Here is a 19,568-nt window from a genome sequence, read left to right as displayed (position 1 = left end):
ATATATATATATATATATATATATATATATATATAGAAAGAGACTGTAGCATTTCAAGTGAGTTAACTGTAGACCGCAAGTACCAGGGTGGCCTTGTGTATTTTTGAAGGCATATCCAGTACCTATTTTAAGACAACTCTAGATCACGTTAAACAATTTACACAATGTTTCATATAAATAAATCTAATAATTTCTCACAAACCACTGATAAAGTGCTTCCATCTACTCTCTAAACCTCTAAATATATTCACATGAGCAAGGTGTTTCAGTGAAACATTGGGCTAATCACTCTGTCCTTTATTCTACTGACACATTTGAACAAACTCCACGAAACCTAAAGCAATTACACTGGTTAAGGCGTGAATGTGTATGGTGCTATGCTACACTGTATGCTCAATACTGGTGTTTCCCCTTAAAACAAACAGCACACAGACGGATGGAACTGCAGGTAAATTCACACCAAATTTCCGTGAACTGTTCCAAGAAATTTCTACAACTGTCACTGCGAAGAGCAATGCCATCGATCTCTCGTGTTGTTGACTGGATTTCGGTACACTGATCGTTTAGATTTAACATCAATGCAAGTGTTGTGTAACTGTGTGTGTGTACTGTGTTTACAAATTCCCTGCATTTTCATAAATCTTGTAATCTGCACATAAAGAACATTTAAATTCCAGGCACTCACTTTGATTGCATTAAGCACAACATAACATTTTTAAGGAGTTGCACAAATTGCAGCAGCCATAAAGGGATATGTACATATGTTCATAGTTCTTCCTTTTTTCTACAGTACCGACTGATGTTGATACAAACGTAAATCTACTCTTAGACATTATGGCTTAATGTGCACAATGTAAATAAAGATAGTGTACAATGAAAGTGGCTAAGATCACTGGAATGGCTTTGAAAATGTTTGACCAAGACATTTGAATAATAATCTTTGTTCTTCAAATGCAAAAGGACACATAATGGCAAACTAATACTCACAGAATTTACATTTCTCTTCTTTTCAAAAACAGTATTTTTCTAACAGTCTTCGTGTGTAAAACAAAGAGAAACTGTATCATAAGTTGGAAGTAAGTAATACATAATTTGAGTGCAGCGTTTAAACGGTCGGCCCATTAACTACCCAGAGGGCTGACATCTGCAGCTGAATCACGTGGCTGTAAACAAGAATCAACTGCAACCCCAGAGATTCAAAACTTTGTCACCTCTCTCCACCCGCCTGTCCTAACTCCACCTGCTACTCTGATCTCCACCTATCACTGCAGCAATTCAGTCTTTTTTGTAGGCGTGGTCGACTCGCCCTCACCAGAGTCAGACACGTTGATAGGGCTGTCCCTGGAGAAGACCTCGGTTGACTCCCTCCAAGTGCAGTCGGCAACGGTCTTAAAGGAATGGTTGCCACATTTGGGCCGCACCTTTTGCGAGGCATTGTTGACAATCTGTCGGCTGTTGGAGGTGGCTATCTTTATCTTGAGGGCAGCATCCACACGATCCACTACTGTGTATGTGCCGATGCTGCCGTCCTCGAAGCCAATGATGATGTTTAGTGCTCGCTGAGAGAGAGACAGGAAAGTGGGCGTCTTGTACAGGGAGCATGTGCCGATGCTCTTGCCATCAGCAAGGCGCATCACGATCAGATTGGACACAACACCGGCCTCATCGTCTTCATCGCAGCTCCGGAAACAGACATACACTAGATAACGTCCATCTCTCGATAATTTCTGACGCCAAATTATACCAGCAGCATGGACAAGCCTCAGCTTCCCGCTATGAAGATCCAGGACATTAATATTCTCATCACCTTTGGACACAATTCCTACTTTCCCATTGGGCGAGATCTGGAAGTCCTCGAGATTTTTGAGGAAATTGGTTGGCAGCTGGACTCGCCTGCAAACTGACTCATCTGCCACATTCCAGATGAAGACGGTCTCTGTGGATGTGATGAACACCACACAGTCAGGGCAGTCAGGAATGAGCTTGAAGTTGACAATAGTAATGCCATCGTCACAGACAAACTTCTTGGATACGCTGCCTGACCACAGGCTGACAGCGAGGAGCTTGTTTTTGGAGCTTCCCACAAGGAAAGTATTTGCTGTGGTGATCAGTGCATTCTGGAGGGTGACCAAAATGTTGCACACTTTGTGCCCAGTCCCGAGCCTCCAGACTCTGGAGGCGTTCTGCTCGCAGAGAGACACCACAAATTGGTCATTGTGGGTGATTAGCAGCTGTGATATTTTCTGTCCATTGATGCGAAAGATGTTTTCTCCAGTGGTGGTTTGCCAGATGTACTGACTGGACTTGTCATCTGATGTCACCATGAGATCCCCTGAGGAGGTTAAGACACAGTTCTCCACTATGCCCTCGTGCTTAAAGACTGTTTCAATAAAGCCAGTGCCGAAGTTCCACTTGTGGACAGCTTCCGAACCGTCCATGGTAAACACATAATCCTCTCTGCCGGACAGCTGCAAGGTCTGGATCTTCTTGCCTGTTTTGTCAATATTAGACATGGCGGTGATGATATCAATGTCCCAAACAGACAGCACACCACTGCTGGCAACAGAAAGGAGCAGGTTGTGGTGGGTTGATTTAATGAGTTTGACGATAGCCCCTGAGATCTCAATCAGGCTAGCCATGCACTGTCCACTGTCCCTCCTCCAGACAAAGATGGAGGAGGTGTTCTCCATGGAGGCCACAATGCTTTGTCCATTCTTGGAGAGAACAGCAGCCACAAAGCGTTCAGTGCGTTTGGCTTTGAACTTCTCTACCATTTTCCATACTTTTGTGTCCAGAACCTCGATACTTCTGGCCTTGCAAATGAGAATGGAGCGCTGGTCTTCAGATAACTCAATGCCCACCACTTCACTGTCATCCCCTCTACAATCGTAATCCTCCATCAGACGTGGATTGGTGATCTCTTTGGTGTTCCATACTGACAAACTGCCTTCATTGTCAACCATCACCATTTGGCTAAGGGTGTCCAGAATTAGAATGGACTTTACGAATCCCCCAGAAAACTCAGAGGTCACAGTGGCCAACTTGTCCCCATTTCCCAGATGAAAGATGGATGCAGTGTTGAGGTACTGGCCACAGAAGGCGTACATTCCATCTGGAGAGCACTGGACACAAGTCACCTCATACCAGCAATGAAACTGGTAGAGAGGCCAACCGTAGAGTAGGTCAATAACGTTGACTTCTTTACTAGCCTCAAGCCAAGCCAAAGCATGGTGGGTGGACAAAGTAAAACCATTGATAAAGGCCACCCCACCAGTGACACCGCCTTGCTTGGACCCCTTGATTTCAACCTCGGATAAAAGGCAGGACTTGTGATTATCATAGATGAGCAACGTGTTTTTGGTTGTGGCCACGACCAGATACTTTTCATCAGTGGTTAGCCTGATTCCAAGCACAACGGATTTGGCTGTGTCGATCTGTCTTTGAAGTTGTCTACTCTCGACATCCCAGGTGCTGACAGACCCATCTTCGAGGGCTACAAGGACTATGTTTGGGGCTAGAGTGGGCACGATCTCCACAATCTGCATGTAGCTAGAGCACAGAGGAAGCCTCTCTGGACTGTAGGTGACATCCATAGAGGAGTGGAGAGGCACAATGGAGCAGTACTTCGGGCCATCTTTGTCACACTCCAGAAGGAGGTGTCTGAGCTTGGGGAGGGAGGTGACAACCGGCAGAAGCCTTTGCTGCAGTTCTGCAGACAGTGACGCTGGGTTTTTCAGCACTTTTACTTTGATGCTACGGAGAGTGGTGGCCAGGAACTTCAGTTCTTTCTCTTGGGTGTAGCTGTAAGCTAGGTCAATGTCTGTTACAGCCTTTTCAAACTGGCCAATCTTGATCATTGTGTACAGCCAGCTGAAGTTCATGATAACACCAAACATGAGGTCATCAGTGCGCCCACTCCTGGTAAGGTGGTACACCAGCTCTGTCATCTTCCTATGGTTGACAAAGAAAATGTCCGGCTCCAAAAGATTGCACTGGAACACCCAAGGCTGCTCTGGAGTCTGTCTGTCATAGGAGTACTTGTCAGAGGACGTTTTTTCATGGGACTGATGGGGGTTTTTGTGATGAGATATATTCAGGGAAGTGAAATGGTTGTTATCGTAAGTGAAGATCTTCTTCCTGCCTCCTGACCATGCCCCCAGGAAGTACTCAGCTAGAAGGCTGTGCATTTGATGGACGTCCTCCTCGTTGCTGAGATACAACTTCTGGGCAATGAGATGCAGGTGTCTGTTGGCCCAAACCATCAAGGTGACGTTACGTACCTGACGTTCCACCAGATAACCATCCAGCTCCTCTTTAAGCCTTGCAACCAAATCATAAGAGATCCTCAAGGGGTTTTTGAGGTAAGTTGCCACAATGACATCACCAAGAACTATATTATCAAGCGACAGAATGTCTTCCAGCTCGACCTCAGTTAGCCCAGCCTTGGCCATGGTGATGTACCCTAATGCTCGGAAGACAAATCGTTGTCCCAACTTGTTCTCCACTGAGTAGAAGAGCTGTTCTATGCTTTCGTGCACTGTGGAGCACAGGGACCTGTCGTCCACATCTTTGTGAGACCTCCAATGAACTACTTCTCTGTAGATGAGGTTGACAAACATTGGCAATGTACACTTGGCAAGTGCCTCATTGACATAGATCTGTTGGCCTGAGGTGACCTTTCTCTTCACCCCAAGCAACTGCTGTTTTAATGTTTGGCTGCAGACCTTGCGGTCCCTCTGGATTAATTCCACATAATACCCCTCATCATGGATGAGCTGTCGAAGTTTCTGCAGGATGCCGTGTTTATTGGGCAACGTTGAGACTACAATGCGGACTGTCCGAGGCAGATGTATGGGGAGCCACCACAGCTTGCGAACTTCGTCCGCATCGGTGAGCTGCTCCAGGGCATCCAGGACAATGACCAAAGGCCGGTGGAATGAAGATTCCCCTAGAAGGTTGATCAGAAGCTCCTTCATCTCCTGGATCTTGTTAGGCAAAAAGTGAATCAGGCAGCGGTAGTTTATTGCAATCTGTTCACAAATGCTCTGGAGGAGAGTGCGTAGGTCTGTGGAGAGCAGGCTGGAGCCAATAAAACGGACAATAACAACTGGGTCGGTTTCAGGGCCCATCTCTTGCTGCAGCCATGTGTAGGCCTGAAAAAAAAAAGCATTCAGAGATGATTTTTAGAATATGTAGAGTACAATTTTTAGTTCAAAGTTCTTTAAATAGTCCACATTAGAATAGCACATATGATTGTTACATGAGACTATAAACTGGGGATCAAATAAAAAAATCCCAACAAATCTGAAAAATAGAAATCATAAAAAATGGAGAACATTTTCTGACATTTGTTAAAATTTACTGTGAGTAAACTGTACTTGTATTTTGCTCGGTTTGGTCAAACAACTAGAATGATCAAAGCTCTACAGTGAAGCTCGAGGGACCTAAGTAATTGTTGTTCTAACAGTACGAGGCAGGGCTGATGAGCACCGCAAGGAAGAGAGGTTTCATACATTTTACCTTATGACAGTGTGTGTGCTGAACAACATTTCTAACTGTTATTAGACATTTAAAAATGTGCAAATCTCAGTCATGTTAAATGGCCTCAGATGTTCTCAAAGTAATTCTTACATAGATTTAATTCATAAATGAATCATTTCTTCAATCATGAGAAACAGTCTATGAATGAGCACTATTCCAATTTGTTTAGGCTTCGTTGACATTATAATTCCATTCATGAATTCATTAAATGGTACCAGCTGAGATTTGGGGAGACATTAAGATGTTTTTTTGACACATTTAGGGCAATAGTGATGATGCCTGCTCCACATTCAGCTGTTTGTATGCGTGAGAGACGGGGAAGAAAGAGAGAGCGACACAGAATCTGTAAGTAGATTATTTACAATTATAAATGTTTTACAGATGTCTGTGTGCATGACTGAATTTATAAAACTCAAATACAATTAGTCAGCCTGCTTGACTTTCATAAATTGGTATATTTTTACAAATAGTCATTGTTTGTAGTGAGTAATGTAGATTGAAGGTTCACAGGTTATGCGCATGAATTAAAGTTAACAATATTGGTACACTTTTTTTCTTCCCTATGACACTATATGTACATATTACAACGGACGTTTCTTAAATACTAAAACCAAAAACAGGACATATTACCTGTACTACTACATAAGAAAAGATTAATAAGGAGGACTCTGTGTCTTTGCTTCTGAGTTTACACACATATCTGCTTCACATAAGCTGTGGTTGGTATTTATTGCATTATATGAAGATCTGGTGTGGTCTGAGCTCAAAAGTGAGAAGATAAAACAAACAGGTTGGTGTGAATTACACTCTGTGGACTCAAGCACAGAGCTTGTGGCGCAGCGGCCCCAGACCACTTCACCCTTGGAATTGTTTGGACAGCGCATCGCCTCTTTTAGTCTCACCCAAATCTAATAACGTCCCTTTCTCCTTCAAACACCGAGGCCACATAGGATTTCAAACTATTATTCTTTCTGTCTGAACTTGCTGCAAGTACTAACTGGCTGGGGATTAACACACAGGACGATATGCTGGTGAGAAACTTCAGCCAACTGCAGAAAACTACAATTATCATACTAAAGCTGTGTGATCAACATCCAACATCTAGGGTAAACTACATCTTCTGGTTCTGGAAGCAAGTATTTTATGATTTCGGTCCTTTTCTCTCTCTTTTTTTGGGACTAAAGTAGTCAGTGCAGTTTCACATGTAAAATTAGACAGACCAGTCACAGACTGTATTGGTGTAATAAGATTGTATAATAAATCAGGAGGTGAATCTGTGTGGGCAGTAATATGTGTGGTAGTACAAAATGTGATACAATCGTTTGAATCATTTCAATGAAAATCGTTTTATTTATTCGAGCCAAAACAGACAATTTATTTCTAATTACCAGTCAATTAAACAAATAACGGACAAAACTGATATCTAGCTTTTTGTGCATACCTAAAAACCTTTCTGATGATTTGAGGAAGCAGTTTTCCCTTTTTTGTTTACAAAAACTAATTTATACTTGAGGAAATAGATTGACTGCCAAAATGGTTAAAAGGATGCTTTTGAAAGATCCACCTGGTATTGAAAACTAGAAAGAACAAAGAAGTTTAAGGCACGGAAATCAGGCCAGGCTCTAAAAAAGGAGGTTTAACTCCCTTGATAACTAGAAACTAGACACATGGTCCTGTTACTTAATCCTTGTCCATGTTCTCTAACACACCTCCTCGATCACTAAGCTCGGCTTTATGAGAGTGCGTCTGTACATTCTGTGTTGTTTCTACTTTCATCCGTACGGCCCGTGGTAATCTTTAACACTGGAGGCTTTGATCGTTGTTGCATTGCTGTTATTGTACCTTGTAACATTTAATGAACCTGGATGACATGAATGTGTCAATGTGACGTTTATCACAAAGGGTTGGACAGCAGCGGTAGATCTGCGGGTTTGTGCCGTGTGATCTTGGCTATGGTGTGATCCTAATGTACCCGGGCAGCCAGATGGCACACACAAAAGCCAGAGACCGAACAGAAAACACAGATCTACGCACGCACGGCACACTCGCTTTGAGAAACAAATGTACACATGCTTGGCAGAAATCTTTACAGATGCACACACACACACACACACAGACACACACACACACACACACACACACACACACACACACACAAAAAAAGCAAACCCGTGAAGTCATATGTGGATGTACAGTGCACACGATCGCACGGCCTGACAGGAAATTATAGACGTGTGCATGGCAGTGTGCTGTCTTTTGGCAGACGCGCAGATGGTCAAAGCGAGCGTTTGATGAGAAAAGATGAACAGTTGCACGCCCCCTCATACAACGCGGTACAAAGATGGACACATGCTCAGATCAGACAGACAAGACGAGTGCAAGCGTGAACGCACTGCGAGAGCCGGCTGAAGTGAGGGAGAAGGAGGGGCGGGGATCACACGAAAAGGAGAAAGATAACACCGTAATTTTCAAAACATACTGCTCGTCATGTCTCACCTGTTTGGCCACCTCGGATAGCAGCAGTGTCTTCCCAGTGCAAGGTCCCCCGTACACCACCAGAGGGCTCATTCTGCTCCCCTTGGAGGGCAGAAGGTACTCTTGTATGTAATCCAACGACTCGGTCTTGAACTGGTAGAGTTCAGCGTAGCTTTTACAGAGCGACAGGTGCTGCAGGATCTCGTCGTACAGCGGGTCCGTCTCCGTGCCCAAGTTCTGCTGGACGGTGGCTTGAATGATATCCACCATGTCCTCGTAGAACTGTTTACACAGACCCTCCACATAGTTGCTCTCCACTTCTTGGGAGTAGCCCAACTTCATGTCGCAGTGGGTGACCGAAGAGTAGACGCGGAGGTTGGAGGCAGCGACGACTGTGGGGATGAACTCGTCCCGTATCTTCAGAAGGCGTTCGTAGGATTCCTGGTTGCGCATGACGCGATCGCCGCTGACCACGATGTCCATGTAGCGGGTCATGTCAGGGATTTTGGCGAAGCGGTCGAAGTTGGCGATCTTGCGAATGTAGCAGACACATTTCCTGAGAAAGGCAGGAGTTTGTTTCCCAAGGGCAAAGTCTAATTCATCCTCCAAGGCTGAAATAAGAGAAAAATACAACTTAGACGTCGTCCTCGACTCAACTCAACTCAACAATGCCTCAAATCAGCATTGTGTTTTGACTTAATGGCCGATAAGGACCACCTCTGGTTTATTATGTATAACTTTCAAAGATAAACATCTTACAGATGTAAGATTTAGAATTCTTTCAGGAGCAGAGCCGAATGGATTTTGGAAGCCTTTAGCCTCCGATTAGATAGTTTTCTCTTGAGCCTTATTTTAGAGGAAACAAAGCCAGCACTACTGAACTGTATCACAGGCTCCCCAACAACAACAAAGAGCCGGCTGACTGAAATTCCGCCAGCATCTCCTGTGTAGTTCAGCTCACATGGTAGCTTACTAATTAGGTGGGAGCGAGAAAAGTGAAAAAGGAAAGTTCCAGGAGACGGCACAACTTCCTCAAGCGCTGCTTAAAGCCCAATTAGAGTGTATAAAAAGTGCAGTTTCCTGACACAAAGGAGAGGCTTCCTTTTTCATGTGAAATTATAAAACTTGCAATTCTTTAATTAGCTTATTCTTTATTTCCTTCCATAAAAAAAACGCTACATCTTGTGCCTGCTCTATCAGAACAGGGCCAGGCCTGTAAAGCCGGGACCTGTCATCAGACTCAGATGGCATATTGCTTAGAGATCATCTACCTCAGTGACAGTCTGAGAAAAAGAGATGTCTTGAAAGATTAATTCAACGCTCTCCAAACAATTCAGTAATAACTGGGTGATTCCTCTGTGGAGTCTGTTACACACAGGAGCTGATACGGAGCAATCAAACCTCGCAGAGGGAAAATAAACAGTGGGAGGAATCGTCCTTTAGCTTTTACACCAGCAGAGGTATGAAAATCTGAGGATAACCGTTTTGTTTTCTTACTCGAATCTCTGTTTTGATGTTTGATCTTAATGGAACCACAATGAACCACAATGAATGGCAAATGGTGGTTTTGTTCCTCAATAATCCGCCTGATAACCACTGACATTATTGCATAATAACAATTAAAAACATGAATAAAAAGGGGAGGGTCTTCAGGCTTTCACCTGTCATTTGCAAAACACTGTTTGGATTAATGACCGAGAGGTGAACATAAAATCGGATCGATCGATCAATCACCGTCATCTGCTGAGCTGAGTCCGACAGATCCCGATTGCATCTCATCTCTTGTTACCAATTTAGTGACAAGATGACGATCTACGCAGCGGCCTCACTCATTAAATATATGACCTTTGCTGCGTGATTTGTATCCTCCTAAAGAATTAATGGTATATTTTGAAAGAAATCATCATTTTTTTCTCAGCAGAAGCTTTCTCTATTTCAAAAGATGTGACATATGAAGATGAAAAAAGCAAGAAGAAGTCGACCTGAAACTAACCAGAGCAAAGGAATTTGTTGGCCTGAGCGCTCTTCATGGTCCCCTTCTCCTGAAGCTGCAGCACCGCCGTTCGGAAGATCCTCTTGATCTCCTCCGACACGTTCCTCCAGGCTTTGTCATTCTTGGTCTTGGCTGCGCTGCTTGACTCCATCTAGGCAGGACGGAGAGCAGGGAAGAGGGACAGTCTGACTCCACAGCTTAAATAGGAACTGAGGGAACGTGGCTATTCAAGTACTGTGCGGAAGCATACTGCAACAAAGGGAATATTGTTCATGTTTCATGTGAGAGGCATTCATTTTAAAATGGGCCGGATCGCTTGAGAAAATCTTAACTGGTATGATTGATTTCTTTTGAGTGATGATATCTAAAAGGGAATTTGAGATATTTTACGAAACTGTCATATCGTAATGTTTTTAGCATCCTAAAGTGTGTTTGAGGGCCACGCTGGCCAACAATGCACATGTTTTTATGACTAAAGTGAAACTCAGCAACATCATCACGCAGTTTTTTTTTAAACAAAACTCATCCAGATATTCTGTCATCTCTATAGATATACGAAGGTTGAAACAGTTTTGTATAAATTAACTTTGCGGTAATTTGCACGTAAAACTGTTTTTTTGGCAAACCGTAAAGCGCAGCACTTCATAAGGGCTCGAGAGCTGCCTGAGACAAAGTTGCTTTTCTTTTCTGCATGTGCATATAAAATACGTTGCTCAAGGATCATTTTATTCATGAAGCACTGATCCCAAGGACAAGAATCCATTATCGGCACTGTAAAAACCTCCATTTGGTAACATCCATGTGGGTAACATAATAATCAGGAAGACAAATCCCTTTTCTGCCCTTTGTAGTGGTATCATGTTAGCCGGACTCACAGAGTTCTGGTAGTTCTTAAGCATTTGGGCTTTGGGTTTGAGGTAGTATGCGGGTGGCACAGAGTTTTCATCCCTGCAGTACCACTCTTCCAAGATGTGTGTGTCCAGCCCCGCCTCCACCGCTGCATCCAAGATCATCTCGAACTCCGCTGATTCCACCTCCCCCGGCACTCGGATGCTGCCGTACTTTTCTCCCACCAGACCCTGAAGGGGGGAAGGAAGGAAAGGGAGATAGAGGGCAGGGAAGGTGAGAAAGAGGGCGACAGCAAATGTGTATAATCATGTTCCTTCACACTGTTTTAGGGCTCTTTTTTACTTTTTTTTGACCAGTGGTGCAGGGTGAATTCCAGAGTCAATGATGCACACAGTGTGACTTATTTAAGGCAATTTCAGAGCCACAGGCGCAACTGTGGTGCAGTTGGGACATCCACCAGCCAAATTGTGACATCAGGGTCGTAACTGCCACCACGATTCCCCACTCTGTGTGTGCACTACTGACAGCTCTCTCTTGGATGGAAATTGCTTTACAGCCTCATATGTACAGTGTACTATTTAAATATGAAAGTGTTGCACCCCTCTTCCCACATAGAGACATTAACGTTCAAGTGTTAAAAATAACATTCATGCTCAAGCGAGATAAAGACTGTGGTTGTTCAGTGAAAATGCCACCTGCCCGCCACACACTATCGCACAAATATCACAACATGACGATATGTAAAAGACAGAAAATTGCATTCTCACACGAGTGACAAAGCAACAGGCCGCAAGTCATTTTCAAAAGGAAGACACAAACTGACTGGGCTACACATCACGAGCTACAGCGCTGATATCAAAATGATACTTTTTAAAACAAAAGTATGATATGAATAAGGATATATATGATTAATTAATAATTACCTCTAAACCACTGAGGTCCAATACCAACCCAGGCTGAATAATTCTTTGTTTTCCGTAAGAAAAAGCAGATTTGTTCTGCTGCTTCTCGGCAAATATTTGGATGACACGCTGTTATATAAAATACACAGCCGTGGCCAAATTTCCCTAATGCCCAGTAATCAGTAGTATTAAGCGAATGAGCAGATTTGCTTCCTATATAGAACAGATGGGACTGTTTTAAATGAAAAGGAAGTGAATGCATTAATTAAAGTGAGCAATGTAGATTTGTGAGAGTCAAATACCGTGAAATTTGATTTAATTGTGCTTCTGTACTCCAAGTTAATGTTATTTTCGTCACGGGCGCCGACACCATCATCTACAGTCTTATTCACCAAAGCTAATACCGGCAATCGCTCTCCATATCGTCTCAGCCAGAGAACTAGAACACTCAGCTGCATGATTAGACATCATCAAATTAAATAGTGGCCTTTTCATCCCACTATTATCTTCCACTCCACATGGCGTATCTACTGTAAGCTCCAATGAGTCTCCCTTCCTCCCCCTCGGCATCTACGCACATGCTTCTGAGTGACAGGTACCTCAGGATATGATCAGGGCCGTTTCTTGGCTCGATCCCTAATGTGCTCTATCAGTCACATTCGCAGAGAATGAGGGCAAAAAAAATACAAAAAAAAAAATCACTGGAAATCCTCCGCTCCATGACCAGCTGATCTTTACTCCATGTGTCGTAATTCACATGCAGTCGAAGTCTCGGGGTGAAGACGCGCAGCGAGTGAGGGACAAGCCAAATGACTGTGAGCTCCGATGAGCAGGAAAACTACGTTGGTGCGCTCGGGGCAATGACGCTTCAAAGCCATTCCATGTTGGGCTCCTCGCTCCCTTGGCATTCGCAACGGGAACAGATGCAGAGAACAAGAGGAATCAGATGATGGCATGTGGCATGGTCTGCAGGAGAGCACACTCTCAAAACCCAGCAATGCCCGGTGGCGGAATCGTTTTACATGCAGCTTTGTGGCCTTGTTGCACACATTTGATACCGAAGGTTCTTTTTGCAGCTATTTGGGGATTTGGAAGATAGTTTCCATGTACAGTATCAGCTGTTTTGGAGGAGGAGGTGTAATTTTCAAGGTTGGGTATTGCATTTTGTATCCAAACCCATCGTTCGCATTCTATAAAACATGACGCCGACCCACTTATGCAGTGGAACAACACATTAAATGTATGTATCCTGCACCGAAGGGTGAAAAACAAAGTTTTTTTTAATCCCCTGAATAGTAAAAGGACTGGAATATTCAAGTGCATGCAATAAAGCAAGAAGCCTCGTAAGAAAATAGTGCGACTTTAAGTACAGAACATGAGCCAAGCTATCTGTCAGACAGAAAGTACAAAATAGAGGAAGAAAGGAAAGGGATTCCCTCTTGTATGTAACTCTCTGCGTTCCCTTCCTGCCAAAACAAAGAGCTTAATAGATAATTAGGGCAGGCTGCTCGCTATCTTCCGCTGCGATTGACAGGAGCGGTCATGAGCTACATTCAAAAACAAACTGTTTCAAGTGACAGGTGCACCATTTAGCTCAGAATAAAAAAAGGACACAATTAACTGCATACATTTGCTCTCCAAAATGCGGAAAGATAAGTTTCATTTTTAGCTTTTCTCACCAGAAATGTGAAACCAACAAACAAGACATTCTTACGCCAACTACAGGAAGTGAATACCATTTCAAACCATTCGCAGAGCTTGTAATGTTCTAATGCTAATGCTAACACACACACACACACTCACACACACACACACACACACACACACACACACACAGCACTCCACTTAATGTAATCCACTGTCACTTCTGTCATCCCCCCCAACTTACCAAGGCCAAACTGTAAAAGATGTCCAAATATTTGCCGGGTGGTTTTAACATTTCGTGATCTCCAGACAGCAGAACTTCACTCCTATGTGTGGACCGAGAGGTAGTAGTTCTTATTACACTTTAGCAGCCGCAGGTGCAAGAAACATAGGAGGCTAAAGTGACAATAAGCAAAGCAGAAAGCGTCCAAACGCTATCCTCTGCCTGCCTCCCTCCTCTGGGTTTTATACTCTGGCTAAGTGCACTTTATCTGATGAGCCAGTTGGGAGAGGCGTCTCCGATATCGTACACAGCTACAGTATGAATCAACAAATCAAACACTCACAGGGTCAATCAATCAAGGGAACACACAGTCAACTGTTCCGATATTTGCTGCGTAAGCTTTGGCAGTGCAGAGGGAGGAACGCCTCTAAAAAGAAACCGATGATCTGAACAGAGAAATATTTAAGTTTCAGAGACATGCGCGCTCACTCACAGAGCAGTGAGCCAAAACCTCACTACAAACTGATATTATATCACACAGTTTGCTGTAATTTATACTGTTGTTGCAGTACAATAAATCAAAGTGCTCTGTAAGAAAAAGGCTGGTCAATTCTATATATTTTATTATTGTCAGAAAAGTATTAGTATTGCCGTCCTTCGTGCCATAGCATGTTGTTGTCCAAAAGCTGTTAAAAATCAATGATCAGAAAATGTGTAATAATCCACCGCTACAGAGCTTTTACATAATTGCTCTTAAAGATTTACATCTTCAGTGGGAACAAATGGGATTGAGGCTGTAGGAAGTCAAACAAGTATTGGGTATGAAGAGATGACGGTTTCTGTCATTTCACACGATTTATTGATGAAAAATAACATAAAAATGTTTTTGCGTAGAATCAATACTTATTTTCCTTTTATGTTTTCAAGATCAGGAGCTGTCTCACTAGCACACACCACCTGATTTATTCCGCAGCTGTGAGCAGCTCCTCTATTTTATTTGTGAATTTTATTGTGTCTGTCGACAGCACACTTGAAAAGTTCAAATAAGTGAGCTGTATGGATTTGCAACAAAGCTTCAGACTTGCCAAATTACACTATTTGAACTACAGCAATTTTCAAGAACACAGGCAATTTCCACATTCAAATAAGTCAGTCTTTTGTTCAATTCTTGCATGTTTCTCTCTTTGCTGGATTCTAGGCACTGACTATTTGCTTTGAATATCCAACTTCCCCTGAAGATGAGAGGTCTTACATCATGCTAAATGAATGGAGGAGAGGCAGAGAGAAAATAAGAGCTACAGTATCCTCTACTATCCTCTTACACGCGGCAAACCTGCAACACGGAGAGAGTAAAAAAAAGCAGAAGAACCGGACGAGCGTCCGCGCGCTGTTTGCCGATACTCATCCTTGAGGCATTTATCAAGTTTTAGTGTTTTTTTTACACGAGGGAATTTGAGACCGTCGGAGAGCAGAAGAGCAGTCATGGCTCATTGTCATGCTTAATCTCCGGGTCAATGACACTGTCACCATGCCAACCCCTGTGATCGCCATGGAAACCAGCTTTATTGCATCGACAGGTTAGAGGAAAAGCCCACCCTCACCCAGGTGTGTGTGTGTGTGTGTGTGTGTGTATCTAGCAACCCTGCACTGCCACCTGTCATGTGTTCAGCCGTGCCCTTTGTAAAACACTCGCTGCGATTGATTCCTGCTCATAAAGAAAGACGTATCCAAAGCTCGTTATACAGCAGCTCTGTCTCATGAACTAAGACAACTCTAAATCCTGATGGTCACACATGCCCTCTAAAAGAAAAGAAACGTGTTGTTTTTTATATAGTTGTAATTTCCCTCACGGATCATTTTTTCACGTCATCTGAAATAGTGATATTTAATTCTCAGTGATCAGGTGGAGATGTGACGTAGCGTTTTGTCTGCCTTCACGTGGAATTTACAACACAGGAAGGAGATGTGGAGGTTAGTCTAGACATCGATGCTCTTATTTTGTTTCTCGAGCACGGCACAGCACTGACTGATTCGTAGAGGTGAACGAGGAGAGATGTGAGTGCCAAAAGGAGTATAAAGAGGTTTCTAGTTGTTGCACAGATCCTCTGTGGCAGCAAGAAACACACCTACACTACGCAAGCCAATCCTGTTTCCTGTGTAGTGTTTCTGGGGAACCTGTTATTCCAACTTCAAGCTCCCATCCTCCTTTACTCTCCTCCGCTCTTTAACTGTCTCCTCCTGCAACAGAAACGCACCCCACCTCCTCTATTTTACACCAATAATCAATACAGATGTAATGTTTTCCTTCTCTTTTCTTCTGTTCATCCCTTTTTTTTCTCACTCTGATCCCTGCACTGGGCTTTGTGACAGTTGTTATGCGCTGCAGACCCCCAGATCAGCTGCTCTTTGAAGTCCCCTCTTACTGCCATGTGACTGATTGTACAATTGTATATATATATAGGTCTACCACCTCGTAAAAATAAACAACGGTTCTCCGGAGACGGCCCAGACAACCCAGAACTGTCATAAACGGGGATCCAAGTCCCTGATCAAAGAACCCAAGGCTGCCGCTCGTAGCTCCCCGGTCCTGGAAACCGGGAGCCGGGCCGCAGGGACTAAAGGCAGCTGTCTCTGACAAGTCTGAATGGGACTTCATTCTGTGGAGCTAATGTGGCCTCCTCTGCATAAAACCCTTCATTCACCACAGAGATGGACGAGTGGAACGCGCCATTAAAGATTTAACCAGCCAGATGGGGAGGACGTGTTTGTGTGTGTGTGTCTCTCTCTCTCGAGTGTGTGCGGGGTGTAAAGGGTCTGTATCACCGAGAGTCACAACCCAACCGATTCTCAATCTCATGACAGAGAGAATGCCTCGGGTCAAGATGCTCTGTTTGTATGCGCACCGTGTGGGTGTGTGTGTTTGGAAAGCAGGGAGAGAGAGGAAGAAAGACGGATCAGAGGGAGGCTGAACAAAGAGCTGTGTGTGTGTGCGTACCCGAGTTCCTGTGTGCCTGCTTGTGTGGTATTGCTTGGGGTCAGTCCGGGTTAAGATGGTGAAATTGCAGCAGGGACGGAGGGCGGCGAGGCCGACGGGGAATGAATGAAATCAACACCGCAGTAAACACCGAGCCGGCGGCACAAAAGCGGAGAGTGCGTAACTTCTTTTCAACTCGGAGCTGGTAGTTTCAGGGCAGTTTAGCCTGATTGGGCTCACATTGTACAGCCCTAATATCGCACACAACGTCTCAATGAGCTTTAAAGACCGCGACGTCAAATTTCACATGAGCACACAAGGACAAAAAAGTACTGAAGGCAAATCTTCAAGACTGCCGACATCATCAGCAAACTTTTTCAAAGCGCAGGGGTCAATTCTCAAAGTAATATTTGTGAGAAATGGTTGCAATATTAAGGCACCTCTGGGAGAGATAAAGCGTGCACGCGCAGTAGATTAGACTGAGAGAAAATGTGGCAAGAAATATTAACAATATATAACACCAATATTTAGGAATACATTAATGTAAATGTTTTATGGCACTGCAACCTGTTGAAGTTCAGGCAAACAACTCATGTGTGCCACTCACATTCACATGCCATACTCTAGCTGCTGGTACGTATATATCTAACGCACCCTTTGGGTAGAGGGCGGCCTATTCAAGATGTCAGTGTCCTGCCTAATTTTGAGCGTTATTTGGCACGCATGTGTTATATTTCTTGCTGTTTTTCACAGTGCAAGCTTCATTCAACCCATATAATAGCCTTTTCTGGAGCTAATGTTGCAATACTGCACTTAGTAGTGTCCACAAACTCCACTGAGGTTGTTTGCTCGCGAGGAGTGATGAGTTTGGAGCCTTGATGCTGAATATCAGCTTTGAACGCACTTTGTTTCATGTCAAATAGAAAAAAAAACGTCCTGGAAATAAGCTAGAATGACTCATTAAGCTGCAAGTGTTTTGCAGTGAAAAGTGAGTTTGACTGAGTGAGACTTGTGAATGAGAGAGGAAGGACGGAGCAGTGCATGCAGGGTGGAAGAAGAAGAAAACACCAGACTCAGTCTGGGGAAAGAGATTAGGTTCCCTGGAGAACTGGGCTCCTGTCCCCTACCCATAATGCATTACGTCTCCCTGTGATCTCTCACCTCAATTTCAACCTCTAGAAACTGATCTGTTCCATTTGAATAATTTACCATCAATTCCTCCTCCCGTCTTTTTCCTCCTCTTCCCTCCTATCTTCGTCCTTTTCTTTCCTTGTGCCTGACTCTTTTTTTTTTCTTTATGTGGCCTAAAATTATCTGAAAAAGATCACTCAAATGTCAGCCCTAATTATGCGTCATGCCACTCTTCCCCCCCCCCCCCTTGCACAGGTCTTCACATAACTCATTCATACAAATGTAATTTTAGCTTTGCATGGACTTTTCAATAAGCCTGCCCAAGATAAGAGACTTTCTCCTCGTTTTGCACTCCAGTGAAGATGATATCGCTTGTGAAGTTGTTTGAATATTGCTGCTGACCCATCAGGTAAAATGAATGAAAATTATTTACTGAAGTGATGCAGTTTTTGGCGTTTTCACAACCCTACCAAGCTCAATCAACCTTTATCAAAAAACTGCACGTGTTTGAAAAAGAGATAAAGCAGGATTCTACATCGTATATTTATCCACTGTCAGCAGAATAGAGACGGAAGAAAGGACTTCAAACGCTGCTGACGTTCAAGCGTCATTTTTCGGAATTATTATTTCACTTTTATAAGGTCGTTTCACGCTGCTATTAGATCTTCAAAAGCAAACAGCCTGGGAACAATCCAGCTTTAATGCCATATCAGAGCCATGTAATGAGATGGAGAGGGACACACTGATTTTTAGAGGATTTTCCTGGATGCACAGCGATGTGATAACATCCCAACAGTTAAATAAAATCCATTACATTGTTAAACTGAATCCTGTGTGTACCTGCTGCAATACTTACAACAAAACATGGTCCCGCTGAGGTCTTAAGACATTCCTCCAGGAGTTTCATCCTGAGTCGCTGCAGCTCCGGACTGTCCCACTCCTCTGGGTCCGCGCCCCAGTACAGGTCCACCACCTGACAACACACAAACATGGGCCAAGAGTCACTTTCTAATATGTGCCAACAAACACTAATTCAATGTAGTCATTCTTGCAGAATCTTTCTCCTACACCTCTAAATAGAAAAGGCTTTCTTGCCTTTTGCTTTTGTTATTCTACTATAGAGGAGGTTGATTTAAAATAGCCCAATCACCATCCTCAACTCTCAAAAGAACAAAGAACAAAAACAGTTAGAAGCGCTGCATTTAAGGGAATTTGAGAAAAAAAATACGATGCCAAGTTTTGGGTTTTACTACAGTATAATGAAACAAAAGCTCAAATGGGATTACTGTTTATTTTACTGACTTACACACACATGCATGCACACACCACTCTGAGCATTTGAGGCCAGTAGGGAGGAGTGACACACATACACATGATGCCAGAGAGGGGAGAGGGGAGAGGGGGGGGGTCTCCCTCGACACATTTTGTCACAAGGTTTGGCAGCTCAGACAATTCCAACTGTACAAACGCAGAGAAAGGTGAGGAAACGCACCACGCTGCTGCAGCCTCCTGGGGCGCTGATAGTTGGGGATTGACATGTGGATTACAATAAGATGCATTATAGCAGGGGAGTCCAAACTTTTTCAAAGAGGGCCAGATTTTGACAATGTGAAAATGCCCAAGCCCCAACAGTCCCTGCTGACATTATTTTAAACAATACAAGTAGCCTTGTAGATAAAACGGGGATGAATTTATATCATTGTATAAAGAGAGTGACATGAGAAGATCAATCTCATGTCTGTAAGTTAAATCAGCTATAATCACTATTTTAAAGTGATTAGTGACTCGTCTAAAACATTTAAAAAAGGAATAACTTCAATAGAATCATTCTATACA

At 43.5% G+C, this 19,568-nt stretch overlaps 1 protein-coding gene across 5 annotated transcripts in view; it reads right to left on the bottom strand.

Annotated features, from left to right (window-relative positions):
* Nucleotides 1-40: 40 nt before the first annotated feature.
* nwd2 (NACHT and WD repeat domain containing 2) overlaps nucleotides 41-19,568 on the bottom strand; it is a 37,678-nt gene continuing 18,150 nt past the window's right edge. For 4 of the 5 annotated variants that reach the window (XM_031850990.1, XM_031850989.1, XM_031850988.1 and 1 more), the window contains exons 4-8: nucleotides 18,589-18,705; nucleotides 10,885-11,088; nucleotides 10,010-10,160; nucleotides 8,038-8,627; nucleotides 41-5,153 (exon numbers count right to left, since the gene is read on the bottom strand). In XM_031850990.1, the coding sequence (XP_031706850.1) occupies nucleotides 1,263-5,153; nucleotides 8,038-8,627; nucleotides 10,010-10,160; nucleotides 10,885-11,088; nucleotides 18,589-18,705 (4,953 nt within the window). In that variant the 3' untranslated portion in view covers nucleotides 41-1,262. The remainder of the gene's footprint in view (nucleotides 5,154-8,037; nucleotides 8,628-10,009; nucleotides 10,161-10,884; nucleotides 11,089-18,588; nucleotides 18,706-19,568) is intronic. The other variant, XM_031850992.1, reaches the window with a different exon arrangement.

This window comes from Anarrhichthys ocellatus, unplaced genomic scaffold (assembly GCF_004355925.1).
Source record: "Anarrhichthys ocellatus isolate YVR2014 unplaced genomic scaffold, GSC_Weel_1.0 scaffold11, whole genome shotgun sequence".
Classification (NCBI taxonomy): domain Eukaryota; kingdom Metazoa; phylum Chordata; class Actinopteri; order Perciformes; family Anarhichadidae; genus Anarrhichthys; species Anarrhichthys ocellatus.
This window is presented reverse-complemented; position numbering and strand designations above follow the sequence as displayed.